The sequence below is a fragment of the Chenopodium album genome, chromosome 19, assembly GCF_948465745.1.
Source record: "Chenopodium album chromosome 19, dcCheAlbu1.1, whole genome shotgun sequence".
In the NCBI taxonomy this organism is placed as follows: domain Eukaryota; kingdom Viridiplantae; phylum Streptophyta; class Magnoliopsida; order Caryophyllales; family Amaranthaceae; genus Chenopodium; species Chenopodium album.
The window spans coordinates 1578449-1597441 of record NC_137852.1 but is presented as its reverse complement, the minus strand read 5'-3'; the positions used below and the strand labels follow the sequence as shown (position 1 = coordinate 1597441).

At 31.4% G+C, this 18993-nt stretch overlaps 2 protein-coding genes across 2 annotated transcripts; one reads left to right on the top strand and one right to left on the bottom strand.

Moving 5' to 3' along the window:
• Positions 1-1795: 1795 nt before the first annotated feature.
• On the bottom strand, positions 1796-4538 carry LOC145593490 (BTB/POZ domain-containing protein At3g56230-like). The gene is made up of 3 exons (XM_081649740.1): positions 4335-4538; positions 2675-2851; positions 1796-2254 (listed from the first exon to the last, which is right to left on the bottom strand). Exons 1-3 carry the CDS (start codon positions 4536-4538, stop codon positions 1796-1798), a joined length of 840 nt encoding a protein of 279 aa, XP_081505866.1.
• Positions 4539-10106: 5568 nt separating this feature from the next.
• LOC145595185 (uncharacterized) lies at positions 10107-15261 on the top strand. The gene is made up of 5 exons (XM_081651565.1): positions 10107-10643; positions 12168-12779; positions 13665-13788; positions 14293-14365; positions 14839-15261. Exons 1-5 carry the CDS (start codon positions 10340-10342, stop codon positions 14974-14976), a joined length of 1251 nt encoding a protein of 416 aa, XP_081507691.1. The 5' UTR covers positions 10107-10339; the 3' UTR covers positions 14977-15261.
• Positions 15262-18993: the final 3732 nt, after the last annotated feature.

Below are 18993 nucleotides of genomic sequence, written 5' to 3'. Positions count from 1 at the left end.
TCCATAATTAAACTATATTTGTATGAAGTATTTTTTAATACAACAGTGTAATCGACAAAAAGTTAAATTTATTTCTAATATTATTATTGATATTTAAAAGACACTTGTTAAGATTTAAACATTTAACCATAACTACATCCTTATCCTTTTAATTTTTAAGATCAACATCAATAATTATGTGAAACATTCATGCATCAAATAATACAAAATTGGAGTATATATACAAGGTCTTTTGGAGTTGAGAATGAAAATGTTTGAAATAATAGAAGGCTAAAATGGTCAAACAGCAAAGTAAGTTAAAAGTTGGTAGACAAGTATTAGAAGTTGCCTAGAATAAATTTAGGATGTTTGATCCTCCACTTCCGTTGATGGAATCTCTAATAATTCTAATATAATTGGATTGGTCAAGAATTGCAATTTGTACAATTTGTTGATGTTTCTATGGTAGTTGGCATGCTTGATACGCATTAAGCTAATAGCAACTAGTTTATGCATAATTTAACTAATGAAATTTACTAATGACTAGCATATAGGAGCAATTCATTGTCATTACGCAACATCACTAAATTTTTATAGAAAATCGATCAAAGAAAGAATGTTTAGATTCACTACTAAAGTCATCTTTTTATTCAATGTATATTGCGTCGATATATAAAATGTACACAAGTAGTTTGGTATGGGGGATTAATTAACTAAAGTGAATAACAATGTAATTTATTTAACTTCAAATTGAAAAAAAAGGTTTTGTGAGGATTTTGATTTATATTTGTTTCAATTCATAAGTATCTTGGTGTGTACAATCTACTACACACCAAGATTTCTTGCCTTTTTTTTTTTTAATCATTTCTATATTTTGAGCATAGTTTTTGCCTCTAACCCACTTCATATCATATACGTAATATTTGGTAAGAAATATCCTACATGTTTTTTTTTTCTTTTTTCTTTGTAATTTCCACATTATCCTTATTATGAAGTACTCGTGTGTTTTAGCTTAGTTATTAACCGTCAAAAACCACAATAGTGGTTCTGAATTCAAAACCTAAGGGTATAGAACTACAGATTCCAAAACAGGAATACTGAGTACGATACAAAAAAAATGAACTACAATCTGTAAAATCAAGTTCTATCTGCTGCACTTTATTAATGTATAATTTAATTTTGTGTAATGCTATTTATGAGACATGTCCTCCAGATTGTTATGCCACTACAAAACACGAAATAATTTCTCATGCACTATAATTCATTCTCAATGTGATATTCTATCGATTCCAACAATGTTGATGATAAAAATATATGGCTAAGTCATCCTCATCAAGAGTATACCCTATATTTGTCTCCCTCATTAGATTGTTACCAAATATATTTACATTATATATTGATCTAACAAATCCTAAGCAAATCAAATTCCTTTCCTTACGTTGAATCCAGAGATGATAAGAGAAGAAATTACGTTAAAAAGTTATGTTATTTGAAGCATATAGTTGATGCAAGTTCTCCATATAAAATATAGCTACTCACAACTACGAAGTATTACCATTTTGGTTTCAATAATAAATTACAATAATTCCATTACGACAGTTTACCTCCAAATGAAAAATATACAAGAAGTTCCATATTAAGTAATACCACCATCTTCTCCATATAAATATATACTATATATTTATATTATATATATAATATAAATATATAATATGTTTTTACTCTATCACATTTTCTTTGAATTTTTTTCAATAATAATAATAATAATAATAATAATAATAATAATAATAATTTTTCTCCTTTCTAATTTACAATTTTACATTGAATTTCTCCTATTTTTGATATCCATCAAAGAAGCCCTAGTAATTTGTACACTCAAATGTGGATTCTTCAAAGCAAAGGACTCAAACTTAGAAGAAAAGACTATATCCTCCATATTTCTCACGATAAAACTCAAGGCAGTATCTTTTAATGTTAAGTTAGAACACGCATCTGAAATCTCTAGGATGTCCAGGGCATTGGATGAACTAAGAGAATTCAGCATTTGTCGATCACAAAATTTCTGTAGGAAGTGTATTTCGTACTTATCAGCTGCAACTGATAGCGAGTACACGTGCTTCTCGACCTTTTCAATGGGCAAGGTCCCGGAGTAGAGGAACTTAAGGAGGGATTCTAGCTCGTCGTGGTTGAGTTCTGGTAGAGTTATGGCTTCATTGGGTGCTTCTTTGCAATCATCTGAATCTAACATGTTTTTGAAGATCTCTGATTTTGCTGCCTGTAATAATGTACCACAAACCTATGTTATAACATACACTTTGGTCTTTAAGAATATTTTCGCCCTTATCTGATTTTTTTAATGTGGGACACACAATACTTACTCAGTCACACTTGCATGTAACAATTGTTGCGTCCTAGCCTAGTTGTTTTCAACATTGTCTAAATTAATACAAAGTACGGGGTATATCTTAACCACCACCCCCCCCCCCCCCCCCACCAAAAAAAAAAACAAAAAAAACAAGGTAGTTAATTACATCCAAGGTTGATTAAATAACCTATCTAACTTATTATTACTATGATTAAGTGGATTAAAGATACAATAATATATGAAAAGTAATGAACAAATCTAATTAATATTACTAGGCAAAACTAAATGAAATGTAATTAATGAATAAAAGAGGTAAATTAAGTGACATACCAATAATGCTCTGTGAGCAGGAATAGGAGGTCCGTTGTTACCAGGCTTTACTAGGATATCTGTATGAATTTCATCTTTGAAGGCTGTTTCAAATTCACCTAAAAAGCTCATTTTATCATTTAATTCCTCTTCCATGTCTTTCATTTCCTTCACCCATTTAAGTACATTGGCAAAACCCTGAAGCCAATTTCAAATAGCATAAATACTACTTGTATTTAAGTAATATATTGAATTAAATACTCATATAAATTAACAACAACAACAATAATAATTAGGATTCTAACTCCTTTCAAAAAAAATTAGGATTCTAACTAGAAAATGATGTTCAATTATTATTCATTTCAAAATGATCAATATGATTCATTAATAACGCGTTATCTAATTTCACAAAAATGCTAATATTAATCTCAAAATACATAAACAAAATAGATCGACCAAGATATATATGAGCCTAAAATAAATCCAAGTAAAAAATGTACATAGAGATCTTATCGTCATACTCAAGGCATCCCAAAACAAGATTGCTTAATGTATAGTAACACAATATTTTCTTGTACAAATAAAGCAATGTAGTAAAGACAATTTAGTGCACAAGACACCATATACAGATATACTCGTGTTGAATTTGAAAGATGAACAACTTGGTTAAGTCGTGTAACGGTTATTACTTACATTAGATGTCGATAGTTATAAACTACAATTAAGTACAGTAGTTAGAAACTTAGCATCAAGACCAAATAAATTATATAGTAGAGCGTTACATATTACCTAAAATCGTACTTATTAGAGACAAACAAATTAAATAGGAAATTCAACCTACCATATTGCCATCGATGAACATTTACAACATCACCCGCTTTATACGCAATTATTGGATTAAGCACGGGGAATCTTAATTTAGCAAATTCCACCATTTTATGACTAGATTATTAAATGGTCTAAAGATTATATTATTATTGTATATGAAATTATTTTTTGAAGGTCAATATGGCACTTAATATCTTCTAATGAACTCAATTGCATGGCTGGTGAAGTTTCGTCTGTCTTCCTAGAAAATTAAAAAATGATGAAAAGGACCTTACCATAGTTATCTTTTGTTTTTCGAAACAAATTATGATTTAGGCCAAGTTCTAGTCACTAAATTCATTTAATTTTGTGAAAATATGTTCGGGTTAAAAAATATAAATTTTTAAAGATAAGTTTAGTTCATGAAAGTAACCGGAAGTTAAAAAAGTAATAAGAATTGCTCAAAACAAAAATAAATTTTCGACTTGAGGGACGTAGCATCATACTTTTCGCCCTATCAGCCACGTATTTGTTTTAATATTTCATTTCAAAGTCCCTTCCCCTATATAATTATTAATTATCATGTCATCAACACTTACATATGAAAAATTCTACCACCTTAATTATTATTATTAGCCTTACAAGAATTGTGACATGATGGTCCTTCATTTTGATTTATATACTATAAGTATTCTTCCTATATATAACAATTCACAACTAAAGCACTACCTTAAGTCCAATATGAAGCAACTTAAATACTATATAATAATATAATATCATCAACTTAAATAGTAAAGGGTTTCCAAACATAATTAAAAAACATTCAATTCATAAACATGATCACAAAATAATAACATGGAACGATGGTAATTACCTTACAAGATGGATTAGAAGATGAAATCACATTGGTGCCTCCTGATTTCTCACTAAATTTATGATTATGATTGCTATTGATATCGCCATCGAATTTGTTAACCAAGGAGATTAAGTTCCTTGCACCTTCATAGCAAGCTGCACAAATCGTATTCCTCGGTGGCCTTAGAATGAAAGGCATGGTTGTGCAAATTGAACAATCCATGTCTTATGAAATAAATTTGAGCATAAAACCTGGAAAAGACGAGGATGAAGAAAGAAGAATGTTTATATAGATATATGATAAAGTTTGTATAAGTTGATGAGTATTAATCTAAGTCAACGTCATGAGAATTGAGAAGTATATGTACTAGCTACTTTAAGTTACGTACCCTTCATTTTTTAAAATTAAAAGTTTGTTGAAGTATAATTTAATTAGTTACTTGATTATAATATGAGGGATTAATGATTGCTTTCTTTATAGGGTATATGTAATTATAGATGCATGGATGACAATTGACAAAATTGGCCTTACACTATCTGTTTAAGGGTTGTTGATTTAATAGATCAATGAATAGGTTGATAAACAATTAAATCATGTTCAACTAGGCAAAAATTCCTTAGAAAATTGATAAAGATTTAAAGGTTAATTAGATGATATATCAAAGTTATAACTTATTAACTTACTGAAACAAGTAGATGATGTACTCCGTATTACTACCTCTGTTAACTTTTATTTGCAACTTTGGAGTATTATTTGTGAGATACGAAGTATAAAATATTCTAAAGTTGCAACTAAAAGTTAACGGAGGTAGTAGAAAAACTACAGTACACTATTTCGTGATTGATAGATGGGCCTCGTGCCTTTATTTACACTACTTTTATATGGAGTATTTTTCAAAACAACAATGTAATCAACATAAAGTTTAGCAAAAAGTTAAATTTATTTCTAATTAATATTATTGATATTTAATAGACACTAGTTAATGTCTAAATATTAAACCATAACCACAGCCTTATCCTTCTAATTTTTTAGATCAACACCACCAATAATTATGTGATTAATAATAGACATTCATGCATCAAATAATACAATATTGGAATATATATACAAGGTCTTTTGGAGTTGAGAATGAAAATATATGTATTTCATTTCACTAATTATTGGTTTGGTGAAATTTAGCCAGCTGATTATTAACAAAAGTTATGGCATAATAGAAGGGTAAAATGGTCAAATAGCAAAGTAAGTTAAGAGTTGGTAGGCAAGTATTAGAAGGCCCCTAGAATAATTTATAGCTTAGAGACGAATCATGAAGAAGGTTTGGAAAAAGAAAGGGACTTTCCAACCTTACTAACAGCAGATATGAGTTAAGCTTTGCACGTCTAACGGTCTAATCATCTAATTCAAACTCACACCTTCTCCTTTTTTGGCTTCCTTTTTACTGTCGACATCATCATTTTTCTTTTTCAACTTGATTTTCATAATTAAAAAAAAATGTATAGAAATTAATAATAGTATAACATGTTTTCAAAAAAAAAAAAAAAAATAATAGTATAACATAATCTTTTTGTAAAATGTTTGCCATAAATAATTATAGACATAGCTAATACGGAGTACTAAATGCTTTAATGGCCCAATTACACCTAAAGCGTATCATTGACAAAACCATTTTGTGTTTGCTCGGTCTCCAGTGAACTTCTTTAACCATGAAGGTATGAATATTTTCAATCATGTATAAGCAAAAACTATGTCCACATGAATAGCAATGTAGTAAAGACAATTCGGCATAATCCAGGACCCAAGCCATAGTTTAGTTCTATTTTATAACTCAAAAATTATGGTTAAATTTTTTTTGACCACATGAGTAATATGTAAGTCGAACTTTCAGAAACAAAAGTAGTATATGTGCTTAGTTTGACCCACAAGTCCGTTACATCAACTTCTATTAACCCCATGAAATAGTAATCTTCATGTCCAGGCCAACATATCAGGGAACTCACAAAGCCCGCACCAATTATTGTCTTTAGGGTTGTCTTTTGCAACTTATCATCAATGATAAATGATTATTGGACTTGTACTTTTTAGTAATAACTTTTGGGCTCAGTCCAAAATAAAAAAGTGTTATTGGGTCATTTTCATTTTTGTATCATATTATCCATTACTCTGTACTTAATTGTCTCATTTTCAATTGAGCTCCAAAACATATTGTACTTGTAGGAAATATTATGTAGGCCTTTGTGAAACCATTTTATGTGTAAATGTGTATATAAGCCTCGTTAAGATGTCTATAAATTGATTTGAACCCACTTGATAAAGGTTTTAGCTCTGTCAATATGGTTTTTTTTACTTTTTAGTTTATCGAAATTAAAATTAAGAATCACATTGCAACAAATATATCGATAATATGTGGTTTTATCAATTGCTCTATGCTCAACTTGCTCGAATGTAAAAAATAAACAGAGTACATGATAAAAATATAAAAATCAAAAATCAAAAATCAAAACTTTAACGTTTGGCATCGCTGTGGTTTTCCTTTTTTGGTTTTTTGTATTTTAAAAGTATATTATATATGTCACATAATGAATCAAAAATTATTTATACTTATTAAAATCATGATAATTTTGAAAACTGACAATAAAAAAGTGGAAACACCTTTTTCTTGTTTCCTGTTTTTGGTTTTTTGTTTTCAAAAAAACAGGAAACTGAAAACCAAAAATGATGCCAAACAATTTGTTTGTTTATGTACATACGAAAATAAAGTAGGAAAAACTCATTGCTAGTACATAATAGAGCATAATATAACCAAGCATAAAAATTAAACTCTTGGTTCTTAATCATACTTGATTTAATTACTAATAGCAAGGCTTTAGATGGATCTTTTTGCCATCAAAAAATAGACTTCCACGAAATAAAATTTGGATGAATAAATCATCGAAAATTATCGTCATCATCCATTAATTAAACCGATTTATGGGTATTTTCCTCAGCAGTGCGCTTCTCATAATAATGGTACACCGCTGCCCCTGATAACACTGCCAATGTTAAGGCTTGTGCATGCATCCTGTCAATTAATAACAAAATAAATTGTGATTATAAATTCTTTTTCATAAGATTTCATGGTATTTAGCTGAATACAAATTTCAATTTATCTACATTAGCTCGACAATTTGTGCTTATGACAATATTGTTACTTGTTAAACAATTATTTATTGGTTGATTGACTTAGCTTGTATATTAAAATTTTATACTAGCTCAACAATTTGTGCTTATGACAATATTGTTACTCGTTAAACAATTGTTTATTGGTTGATTCACTTAGCTTGTATATTAAAATTTTATACTAGTATGTATAGGCAAAGATATTTGGTAAACTTAGAACTTTTTATTTTATTTTATTTTTTATTTTTTATTTTTTTTATGATTTGCCGAAAAAAGAATCAAAGATATTTGTTTAATAGTAAAATGAGGCATACCTAGCATGAATTAGCTTGAGGCTTGGCTTGAGGGACGATGATTTTGAACGCGAATTATAAGCAATTGATCCTCCAATTGCTGAAGCCCATAATGCTCCTGCATGACAATACATAGAGAGCATATAAATTATTGCTACTTCATATAATCATATTATATAGTTTAGTAACTTATCATAGTATCTAATATGCATCCTAAAATAATTGTTACATTGATATTAATTAGCTAAATACTACTAATGTACTTTAATACTACCATTGCTCGGATTTTGGTACCATATTACTAGCTCAAAGTATATAATAAGCAATATGACAATTAATTTCAGACACAGGGAGTACATGTAAATTAAATCAAATTAATTACATCAACATTTACAAAAAGTAAAGATAGACGCTCACCAATGCTAGTGAGTTTGTGCTCAGAAACCCATGATTGCATGGCATCCATATTTCTTTTAATGTATGTTTCTTAATTTGCAAATGTTGAAAGATTGTAGTAATGAGCTAGAATTGATGATGAACAAAGAAAGGAAAATGTGGGTATTTATAGATTTGATGAGTTAGTAATAAACAAAAAAAAAAATGTTGGATAAAGTGTGGCCCCTCGATTTGGATTTTCTTTTTTGTGTATCATTTTAATATTATTTTTTTTTTTACTTATTTTTTTCATTAATTCTAGCTAGTTTTGTGGAAAACTAGAGGCTCAAGTTGCCTGGTTTTTTAATTTTAAGGCCAAAATAAGGCAAAGGACTAGGAAAAAAGTGAAGAGTATGGGTCACGTGCTGTGGGCAAGGCCGGTGGCTTTATGTAGTACTGGTAGTAAACTTCTAAAAAGCTTGGATAAAGATAGTCATATTTTTGCAGTTAGTGTCTAATTAGTGGTTATGTGCATGAATTTAGTCTTGATTCCCCCTCACAAAGTTGTTGACATAGGGATCAGTTTTTGCTTGCTTTAATAATACAGTCGAATTGTAGGATGCTATGGAATGGGAGTGTGGAGTGTTATTTTGTTCGGAATTAATAGTCATATACGTAAGGAATAGAGTATTTTAATCAGGGGTTTAGAATTACACTTGTTCGAATATTATAACCACTTATAAGTCTAAAGGAGTTTATATTCTAAAAATTTAATGGTGATAATTGCATTCCTCTAGCTTATAAGGTGATTTTTTCTTTCTTTTTGTAATGTGAGACAACTCACATATGGATAGCAGTAGGATTTCAACATTTTCTGTCACATGTAAAAGTTGATATTTAATGAGCATTTCTGAGACAAGGGTTGGATATTGTGTTGAGGTAAATCCATATATAGTTGCTATTATTATAGGCTCGATTTAGAAGAGGTCCATGCCCCCATAAACTGATAAACCATGCTAGATTTATATACTAGTAGATTTATAATTTTATATGCTAGTATATATGAACATAATCTCACCCAGTGTGAGGCTTGTATTCAACTTGGTGAAGCTTATCAATCCAATCCAATCAAACCAAAATTTAGAAACATAAGAGCAACTGTTTTATATTTGATGCAACATTTAGCATCCAATTTCACCAAGCGAATTTATTAATTATATGTTGGTTTCACTGATCGATTTGATTGATCAACCAATTTGGTCATGGTGTATTTAGAATGGACCCGCATTCTTCTTTTAAGCTTTGTAAACTCTCTAGAACACTTTTTTACGAAACACCATTTGTTTAGACTTAACTGGCAAACAATTTGGTTCAATCATATTATTAACATGACTAATAATACATTAAAAAAGAATAACACTTGCAATTATGTCATGAAGTTTTTGAGTCAATGAAACTTTGTAAAATGTCTTTATCAGTAAATTATTAACACTAAAACTTACTAAAAACAAAAGATAAGCATGAGCTAAATCATGCTTAGCGTAGACACAATTCAATGATTTCACATCATGTCATGTCGTCGTGCCATGTTTGATTAGTAATTTCAAACAGGCTGTCACTTAAAATCTACTATGTATTCAAATTTTCTCAATTAAGGATTTAATCACAAATGGGCTAATATACCTCTATACTGAATATAAAATTTTTGCAAATAATACCAATTGATTATTGCTACAGGAGGACTACATGTTCGATCCCGAAATTGAAACATAACCACCGAAAATTGAACTTCGAATCTGAATTAGCCTAAATGGACAAAAGATAAACGGGTGAGAACAGAAAAAAAATCACATCAATTATCAAATAATCAATCCACTAATACAACTTTTGGGCCATGCCAACACTAAACTCAACTCATGTCGAACCACCTTTTCATTGTAAATAAAAAAACCAATAATAGTGCATTGATAAGCAATTTTGGCGCATTTGGGCTTTTTCACCATTAATCCACAATTATCACCTTTACTCTTTTCTCCCTCTTTCTCTTTCCAGAAATTGTCGAAGACGGAAGATTTTCCCGCCATTTCAAACTTCTTTAACCCAATTCACTCTTTCTCTCTCCTCAAATTTATCAGCAATTTTGCAACGATTTCCATTACCAAATCACAGTTAACAACATCAAGCTAATTCAATTCAACAATGGAAGCTGAGCAACGAAGATCGAAGAGGAAACCCCTATCTGATTGCACAAATACCCTTCAAAATCGAAGGAAAAACCCTTCATCTTCTTCCAAAATACCCAAATCGCAAACCCTAATTAAACCCCCTAAACCCTTTAATTCTTCTGCTAATATCGTCAATAACAAGCGGGTTAATACTAGTTCTTCTGTTTGTAGTTCGCCGAAATCGAATACTAGTACTGGGTCTAATAATTCTCAGAGCATTCCTTCGATTCCTTGCTCTCCCGAACCTGCTGCACCTGTTACCCCTCTTTCGGATGCTGGTATGTGATTTTCTTTCTCTAATTTTGGTTAATTTTGATTTTGATTGAAACCCTAGTTTTGAATTTTGTTTTGAATTGTTTTTTAGGTTTTTGAGTTGTTATGTGTGCTGTTTCTTTGATTGAATCGTTTTTAGTTGTAGATTTGTTTTTGTTAATGAGATAGGAGATGATTTTCTGGGTTTTATGATTTTTGAGGATTGAACTGAGTTTCTGGGTTTGATGAGCTGTTTTGCTGAATTGGGTTTTATAATTTAATTTTTGGGAAGTATATGCTTCCAAAGTTGAACTGTGAAGTGTTCCTCTATTAGCTTATTTGGACTCGGCTAGAAGTGTCCAACATGTCAAGTGAATTTTCTGTGAATTTGATCTGTAATGAAGCCTCTACGTGTCGTACCCCTGTCTGAGTGTCGAGTATCTGGCACGGATAGTTGAGGTAAAATGAGGAATTAGACTATTAGAGTAGCATAAGCGCTGCACTTGATTGAACTCGAAACCTAATGTACAAGGGTTTAGATGGAAGAGATGTGAAGATGAGTAACATGGGGATCATATGTGAATTTGTGATTGAATGTTCTACTTTCATCATCCCAAAAATGACAGTCTCCATTAGATGCGTTGATAGACTGAATGCTATAGTTTCGTTTTTTTTTTTTTTTTTTTTTTTTTTTTTTTTTTTTTTTTTTTGTGCTTGTTGAGGTGTTGCTTACTTGCTTCAATGAGACCGGACATGTGTATTATGATGAATTTGATTGCCCATGTAGTAGTGGTGCTATTAGACCTGAGGTTCAGTTTGCTGTTGTGAGATGCAGAGGATAATATGAATATGTTGTAAGGCACCTGATGCTTAATTAAATGTTTGCGAATGAAATTGTATCTTGCAACACTTGATATCGAGCCGCTGGGTTTGTATTCATGGAATTATATGGAATGTAGTTGCTTAACAACATTGAAATTGATCTGTTGAACAGTGGCATCCTGTTGCTTTACTTCCATTGTACATGCTGCTTGCATGGAAATTGTTCTATACTTATATGTCATCACTTTAGTTTCTGGCTTGTTTGGCAGGCAATAATTAATGGTTTTACTTGTAAAAATCTATATTGCATAATAGAAAGTCTCATTCTGATATCCCTGATTTTGTTTTTCTTTCCCTGATTATTTCTTTTTTGCATATGTTTTTATTGCCACTTTGAAGATGGTCATGAGTGACAAGAGACATTTATGTAAAAAAAAAAAACTATTTATCTTGGGATCTTGGCCAACCAAACAGGCTAATAATGTTATCACTTGGCTGTTGACTATTTGACTTAGGTAGTTTGGTTATGCCTTTTGTTGTGCTACTTCACAACTTTATTGATTATTTTGATTGCATGGGGGTACAGCTACATGAGTTTCATTGCTACTTTCATATCATCAGTGTAATTTCAATCCATCAAAAGGTGTAGTTATTCATCCCACCTTGTGTTTGATCTTCTTACCTGATAATGCAACATTTACTGAAGCTTTTTAATCTGATTTTGTAAGGTGGTGTAGATGGTAAGAAATCTAGGCTTTCAGCTGATCAGAGTCAAAGACATGATGCACCAAGAAAAGATAAGGGAAAGATGGTTGCAGATACTCTTGCAGCTGATCAGAGTCAAAGACATGATGCACCAAGAAAGGATAAGGGAAAGATGGTTGCAGATACTCTTGTAACTGATCAGAGTCAAAGACATGATGCACCAAGAAAGGATAAGGGAAAGATGGTTGCAGATGCTCCTTTCATTCAGTTACCCACATCTAATTCCTTACAGATATCATCATCCGCAGCTCCTGGTCATTGTTCTCCCTCTGAGAATCAAACTGCTCAGAATGAAAGCCTACACACACAAACAATAAAAGATAAGGGAAAGGCAATTGTAGATGCTACCGTTATTGAATCAGCTTCCCCGTGGGCATCGAAGTATTTACATTCATCATCATCATCATCATCATTCACCTCGGATGATTCTCTCTCCAAGACGTCTGCAGTTTATAGTCATAAACTCCATGTACTAACAAGGAAGGATAAAGGCAAAATGGTCTTAGAGACTTCTACCTCCGAGGCATCTGAACCCTCAACTCCACATGCGCCTCATGCATCACAAGCTGCTTCTGGTAAATAATTTATATATATATTATAACCATTTCCCCATCCCCAAAATTTTTTTAGAAGAATAGCAAATAAAAAGTTTAGCTATTGGCTATGACCATCAGCTGAGTAGTAAATTAGTGCAATATACTCTCAGAGTTGTGTCCTGCTGTTTTAGACACTGCACAGAGTAATAAATACTAGTCAGTATATCATACAACTTACACTTATAATATATGCTCTAAAGATGAAACAGCTTCTTTCTTGTCTTGTGAGGCAATCATTTTGGATATTAAAAAATTAGCCTAGCCTTTTCAATCTTCTATATCAAAAAAAGTAAGTAGACATCAGATAGGAATAGCTCATCAACTAGTAACAACTGCTAGGAAGCATATGTAGTATTTATAGTTTGTATTATTTTCTGTAGATAAAAAAAGGAGTCGTGAACTAATTCTCATGTGAGATGAGTCCGATGAAAAAACTTCAATCTCTGAGATGGGGGTAACATATCCTGCATCAATTACTATTACTTATTTTAACTCTCATGTGTCCGTTAGCTATGTGCAGCAGTCTCTTATAAACCTTATGAAATACTTCGTGAATTTGAACATCAGAAAGACAGACTTTTATATCCTTATTTTCATATTTTTTTATCAGATGGATCAGAGAGTCATATTTTGAAACCCATTTCATTTTTGGTTGCTTATATCAATATGTCATGTTTTTTTGCTGCACAATGAATTTGCCTCAAGTTTATCTCCAGCATAAATGAGCTTTACATCCTGGAAAATTTCTTACTACATACATGTATAATATATTCCGCTTTGTTGTTTTCTACGTTATATCACTTATATGCAATGTTGTTTCTTGGAACTGTTTGGATTTATGGAGTTTGCCTTGCTGTTGCTAAGGAACTCGCGAGAAACCTTTAACAGTCTATACTCATAGAAGAGCCCGACAAGGAAGAAAGCATGCAGCTGGAAAGATCAGGGAGCCTTTAACTTGCCCTCCTGGCCAGAGGATAAAGAAGAAAGGGTAATCAAAACTCTCCCTCTAAACATACCCCTCTATCTTCCCAGCTTCCCTCCCCCTCTCAAACCCTATGTTTCTGCATTTCAGTCATGAAATATGTCAATATCATATGCCTTACAGAGATTTCTCTCTGATAATGCAAAGCTTTTGTGAGTAATTTCTGTCATGCCAAGTAACTCTGGTACTTCTCAGATGAGAGTCTCCTCTTGTTGTATGTTTTGTTAGTGTCTGGGTGTGATGGTAAGGATGCTTTTCTCAACAGCTTCTGAACGATATTTGGCAACTATATTGATGGCACAAGCTTGAAATCATGAAAAAGTTTGAATGCCATTAATTCATACTGTACGGAGACTCCGTACAAGTTTCAATGTTTTATCACTGCTATGACAGCTCCCTATTCCCTGAACAAATATAGTTTTTTAATGTTAGATTTTAGTTTGGGCATCTCATGCCTATGTATATCCTCATTCATACTTTGCACTGCTCTTACTACTCTATTTACTACAGGTTGGAACTTGATTATGATCAAGGTGATAGCAATCCTGGATCACATACAGACCCTCTTCCAATGCATAAGAAGGTTAGTACTTGGACAAGCAGCGCTTGAAAATTACATTCAACATCCACTTTTGTATGATGCTATGCTTTCGCTGTTCCCATATTATGATATTGTTTTCTCTGACTTGAGCATGCATTTAAAATTTCTCTGTTGTGAGCTGTCTTGAAAGCTGACCTCCACCCCACACACCTCTTAAAATTAACATTTTGTTTGCTTTGTAAACTGTCCTGGACATCATCTTGTTTGCTGAATTTTGCTAACATCTTGACTCAGAATTACCCTTTTTTGGCGACTTTTTTTCTTTTTTTTTTTTGGGGAGAGGAGGGGGGTCATCAGATTCGTATGGCAATGAACTGAGGATCTCTTAACAAGATACTCAGAAGTCAATCTGCTTTCATCAGTAACTGCATTTCTGTGTGGACTTGTGGTGATATACCTCGGTTGAAAAGTCTTTTCTGTTCATTGAACGCTTTTATTTCTCTATGTATCTGCAGAAGCGGTCTCGTCAGAAGTATGATGATTCTATGCATGTTTTGCCAAAAGAAGAGGTAGAAAGGCTTAGAGCAATGTATGCAGATATAGATGCTTTTGAGTTGCCAGAAGAAGTTGCTTCAGAAAGCGAGCTAGAGTAATAGGATGTAAGCATCATTTTGGTTTCTTAAAATAGGCACTCCAGTTCTTGTATAGCCGCTAATATAATACGAACTGCATGAAAAATTCATGACTTAGAGTGTAGATCAGTGTAACGCCATTAGTGTTAATATCAAAGCATGTCGATGTATACATCAAGTCATCAATCTTAGAAGAAGTTAAATGCAAGGCATACAGGCTGTAAATTGTTACTGATAACCTCAGTGAGTAGCAAATCTGAGAGTTAAGGTGCTCATTAACTGATGCTCCAGCACTCTTGGCCCTCACTTGAATTTTGTTGATAGTAGAATTATGCCCCGATAGTAGTAGACTATATTATTGTTCAGGGTGACGGTTGTGGATGGCTGCAAACGTTACTTCTGCATTATAAGTTGTTTAGTCACAAAACAGAGTTTTTTTTAGGCCTTGTTTGGTTGGCCAAATATTTTATGGGAAGTCAAAATTCCCATGAATTTCATTTTCACCCTCTTGTTTGGTTGACACAAAAAAGTGAATATGGGGGCATTGAAAATTATGTGAATTTTGACTTACCATAAAACATGGGAATTCATTTACGTTACCCCCCCGGTAAGTTGAAATTCCCATGGGAATTTACTTCCTCCATTCTTAACCAAACAAAGTTGTTGAATTCCCATGATTTTGAAGATGAAATTTATTTCCCACAAATTGAAATTTCATGGGAATTTACACTTCCCTAATGAACTAAACATCCCCTAACTTTTTTCTCCAAGCCTTCAAGTAACAATTAGTTGCGGGCCTAGTCTAAGGCTTGCTTATTTATTCCTCCTAATTTTTATCAAGCCAGGTTGACCTTTTGTAGTGGGCGTAGCACTAGGCCCATAACAATTAACTTACTACTTCCGTTTTATATTATTTGTAATGATTAGACATTTTAACATTTTACATTATGTCAAATCGTTGCAAATAATATGAAATGGGGTAGTATTTTGTTGCGACCTTGAGTTCACAAATCACAACAAAGGGGGGATTATGTACATTTTTTCTTTCACCAAAATGTGTTTTTTTTTAATGTGTTTAGGGAATAGATTAGGTTTCTCAAAAAAAAAAAAAAAAAAAAAAAAAAGGAATAGATTAGTAAAGTTTAATCGAAAAATTGATTAAAATCACAAAATTATTGGTAGGAGGGAAGATACGAATCAAGAGGGTATGCTTCAAGCGGAAAAATTAAATGGAGGAATCATAGATACTTCGTAGTTTTTATCTTTAATACTTGTAAGTTATGTCTTATTATGATAAGTAACAATTCCAATATTAGTATGCTTAATTAATATCTAATCCTAGTGTGTTAATACTAATCCTTCTGTGTTTATAAGTCAACTAAAATATTGTTTAATTAAAATTGCAGGGAGAAAGTGACCATAAAACCAAAAATAAATTGTTGATCTAAATGAAATTGCTAGAAAAAGAGAGAGCATTAGATGCTATGAACTTATAATAAAAAGAGAGGACAACATGTGAGATGAGGGTATCCCTTAGCTTACTTCTCACTCAGCTTCTTTAGTTTATCTACAACTTACAGTGTAATTTATACTTCGTACAATCTTTTTATTGAAACATACAAAAATCGAATCTTTGTTGAAGAAAGTTCTAAAGCCTTTAATTGAAGAGGAAAGCTGTTTTTCTTCCTTTTTCCACCTTTTTAATTATTACCCTTTTTTCATATGTTTAATTTAATTTAAAATTACTTTTCCCAAAAATACACAAGTAATCAATCTTGTTTATGTATTAGTAGTAATAAAGTAATGAATTAGACACCATGTGGATTGTGGAACAACCACTAGAGGAGAAAGCCAAGTCAAATGCCTTGGTTGATTCTTGTACTTAACTATATAAACTTTTAGTTGCAACTTTGAAATATTTTATATCTCACAAATAATATCCCAAAGTTGCAACTAAAAGATAACGAATGTAGTATGTACAATGTACATTACTAAAGTCCTACTCTATAGGTAGTCTATATATTGTAACCAACATATCTTCTAAAGAGTCATTCCTAAATTTATTAAGTGTATGTCCCTATTTGTTTGCCCTACTTTCTATAAAAGGATGTTCGTTAAAGGTTGCACCATACCTAAAATGTGTATGGGGGATCATTAGTTTTACACTCACAAAAATTACTTTTAGTCCCACCATTTCTATTCTCATCAATTCACTCAATAAAAGTTAATAAAGTAAAAACTAGATATGAGGCAAACAATTAAAGACAGAAAGAGTAGTACTTAGTGCATTATTAGTGATGAGTGTTGCTATCCGGAAGTTACTTTTTTTTTTTTTTTTTTTTTTTTTTTTGGGTAACTTTTACTTTTTAGCCTAGCCAACTTATCAACCTACAACTCTCAAATGTTCCTTGCACTTTGATGGGAGAGAAGTATGTTAAGCAACGCATATTATTTACACTTTGAAGGGCACGACACTTTCTATGTTTACCTTGACATCTGAGTTAAAAAACAAAAAAAAAAAACTTTGTTTCATTTAAATTTTAACCCACAAAATATATATTATGAAAACCACCCTTCTAAGTTCTAATACATCATCGGCTAAGTTACACGTTTATATATTTTTAAAATAACAATCTCTCTACTCCAAATAAAAATAAAACTATCAATCACATATATTTAATTTTTTAAATATAATTTTCATTCTCATAATATAAGTTCATATTTCATAATTAGTCCACATCACCTTTGTTTTATCTCTTATAATAATAGGCTAGCTAGCAATGTGATGTAGCCACTATATAGCCACCGACGATTCTTATTAAATGTTTATGAAAATAATTCAACGAAGATTGGTATCGAAAAGCCCCTAGTGAATAAGCACATGGTATCACCAAAATTTAACCAATTGATGTTTCATCAAATTTGTCCTACACTAGTTTATAATCTTATGTACTTAACTACTTATAATAGATTATGCATGTCAATTTAGGGTAACAAAATTAGCGTAACATGTATTATTGTGCCTTCTTAGCTGGCTTTCACCGTTTCACGTCCCTTACTTAGGGTCCATACATTAAGAATATAGCTTTCATTCATGACTCATCGCATTTTGCTTGGCATTATTTACTTAAAGAAAGTAAGCTCCACTTTCCATTGGCATATCCTTGCTCATTATTGAGGTACTATGTACTAATGTACCTAATTAATTAAAGGGGCTTTTTTTTTTGACTCGTTTTACCTATTTATTATATTTCGTAATTGTATTATATTTCATATGATTTTAAGTATAGTTAAAGACATTAAAGATGATCCTTAATCGAATTATGATCTAATCAGAATCTTAATCATATACAGATCACAATCAATCAATACTTCATACCAAAATTATAAGTTCTAAAGTCTAAATCAATTATATCTTGATTTAGTGTCAAAATTTGAGAGTCATTGTGTAAAAGATCACATGTTCGAGTCATCTGGCCTCAATCTGCGAGCTCTAATTAACTACTACGAAATACTTACTTATAAAAAGAATATAAAAAATTTAATGCTTTAGTAATGGAATAATTATACACCTATTGACCAATTTTTAATTGGTCCTTTGATCTAGAACTTTATAGTTTTATACTTCTTAATTAGATCATTAGATACGATAACTTAATCTTTCAAGCTTTTTATCAAATAAAAAGGAGAAAAAAAGGGTAATGATTCCCATATGACACGAAATGAAATTTATGAAAAAAGTATCACTTATTGCTTGTGATTTTATTTTTTAAAAGTTACAACTAATTGTTGGTTGAGATTGCTGACGTGTTTAAAATGAATTAGCATATTGTTGGTCCACCGACTTATTTATCTATTTATTTTTTTGAGGGGGTTGTTCACTTGATAAGGAGGAAAATATTGTACTCGGTATAAAAGGATGCTAAGAGCCTAAGATCCTCTGCTTTTCTTAAGGGAAAGATACTCTGCTTGAGAACCAGTAGCATTTAATTTTAATCCAAAGAATTAGTGCTCGTTGAATTTTCTGATTTTATTCCG

What these genes read in the sequence shown, in the direction of transcription:
- LOC145593490 (XM_081649740.1), bottom strand. Translation starts at nt 4,538, where the DNA reads ATGGATTGTTCAATTTGCACAACCATGCCTTTCATTCTAAGGCCACCG. An exon ending in CTTCTAATCCATCTTGTAAG is followed by an intron (nt 2,852 to 4,334) that starts GTAATTACCATC and finishes AATTGGCTTCAG; the next exon opens with GGTTTTGCCAATGTACTTAA. An exon ending in CTGCTCACAGAGCATTATTG is followed by an intron (nt 2,255 to 2,674) that starts GTATGTCACTTA and finishes ACATTATTACAG; the next exon opens with GCAGCAAAATCAGAGATCTT.
- LOC145595185 (XM_081651565.1), top strand. Translation starts at nt 10,340, where the DNA reads ATGGAAGCTGAGCAACGAAGATCGAAGAGGAAACCCCTATCTGATTGC. An exon ending in TGCATCACAAGCTGCTTCTG is followed by an intron (nt 12,780 to 13,664) that starts GTAAATAATTTA and finishes GCTGTTGCTAAG; the next exon opens with GAACTCGCGAGAAACCTTTA. An exon ending in CTCTTCCAATGCATAAGAAG is followed by an intron (nt 14,366 to 14,838) that starts GTTAGTACTTGG and finishes ATGTATCTGCAG; the next exon opens with AAGCGGTCTCGTCAGAAGTA.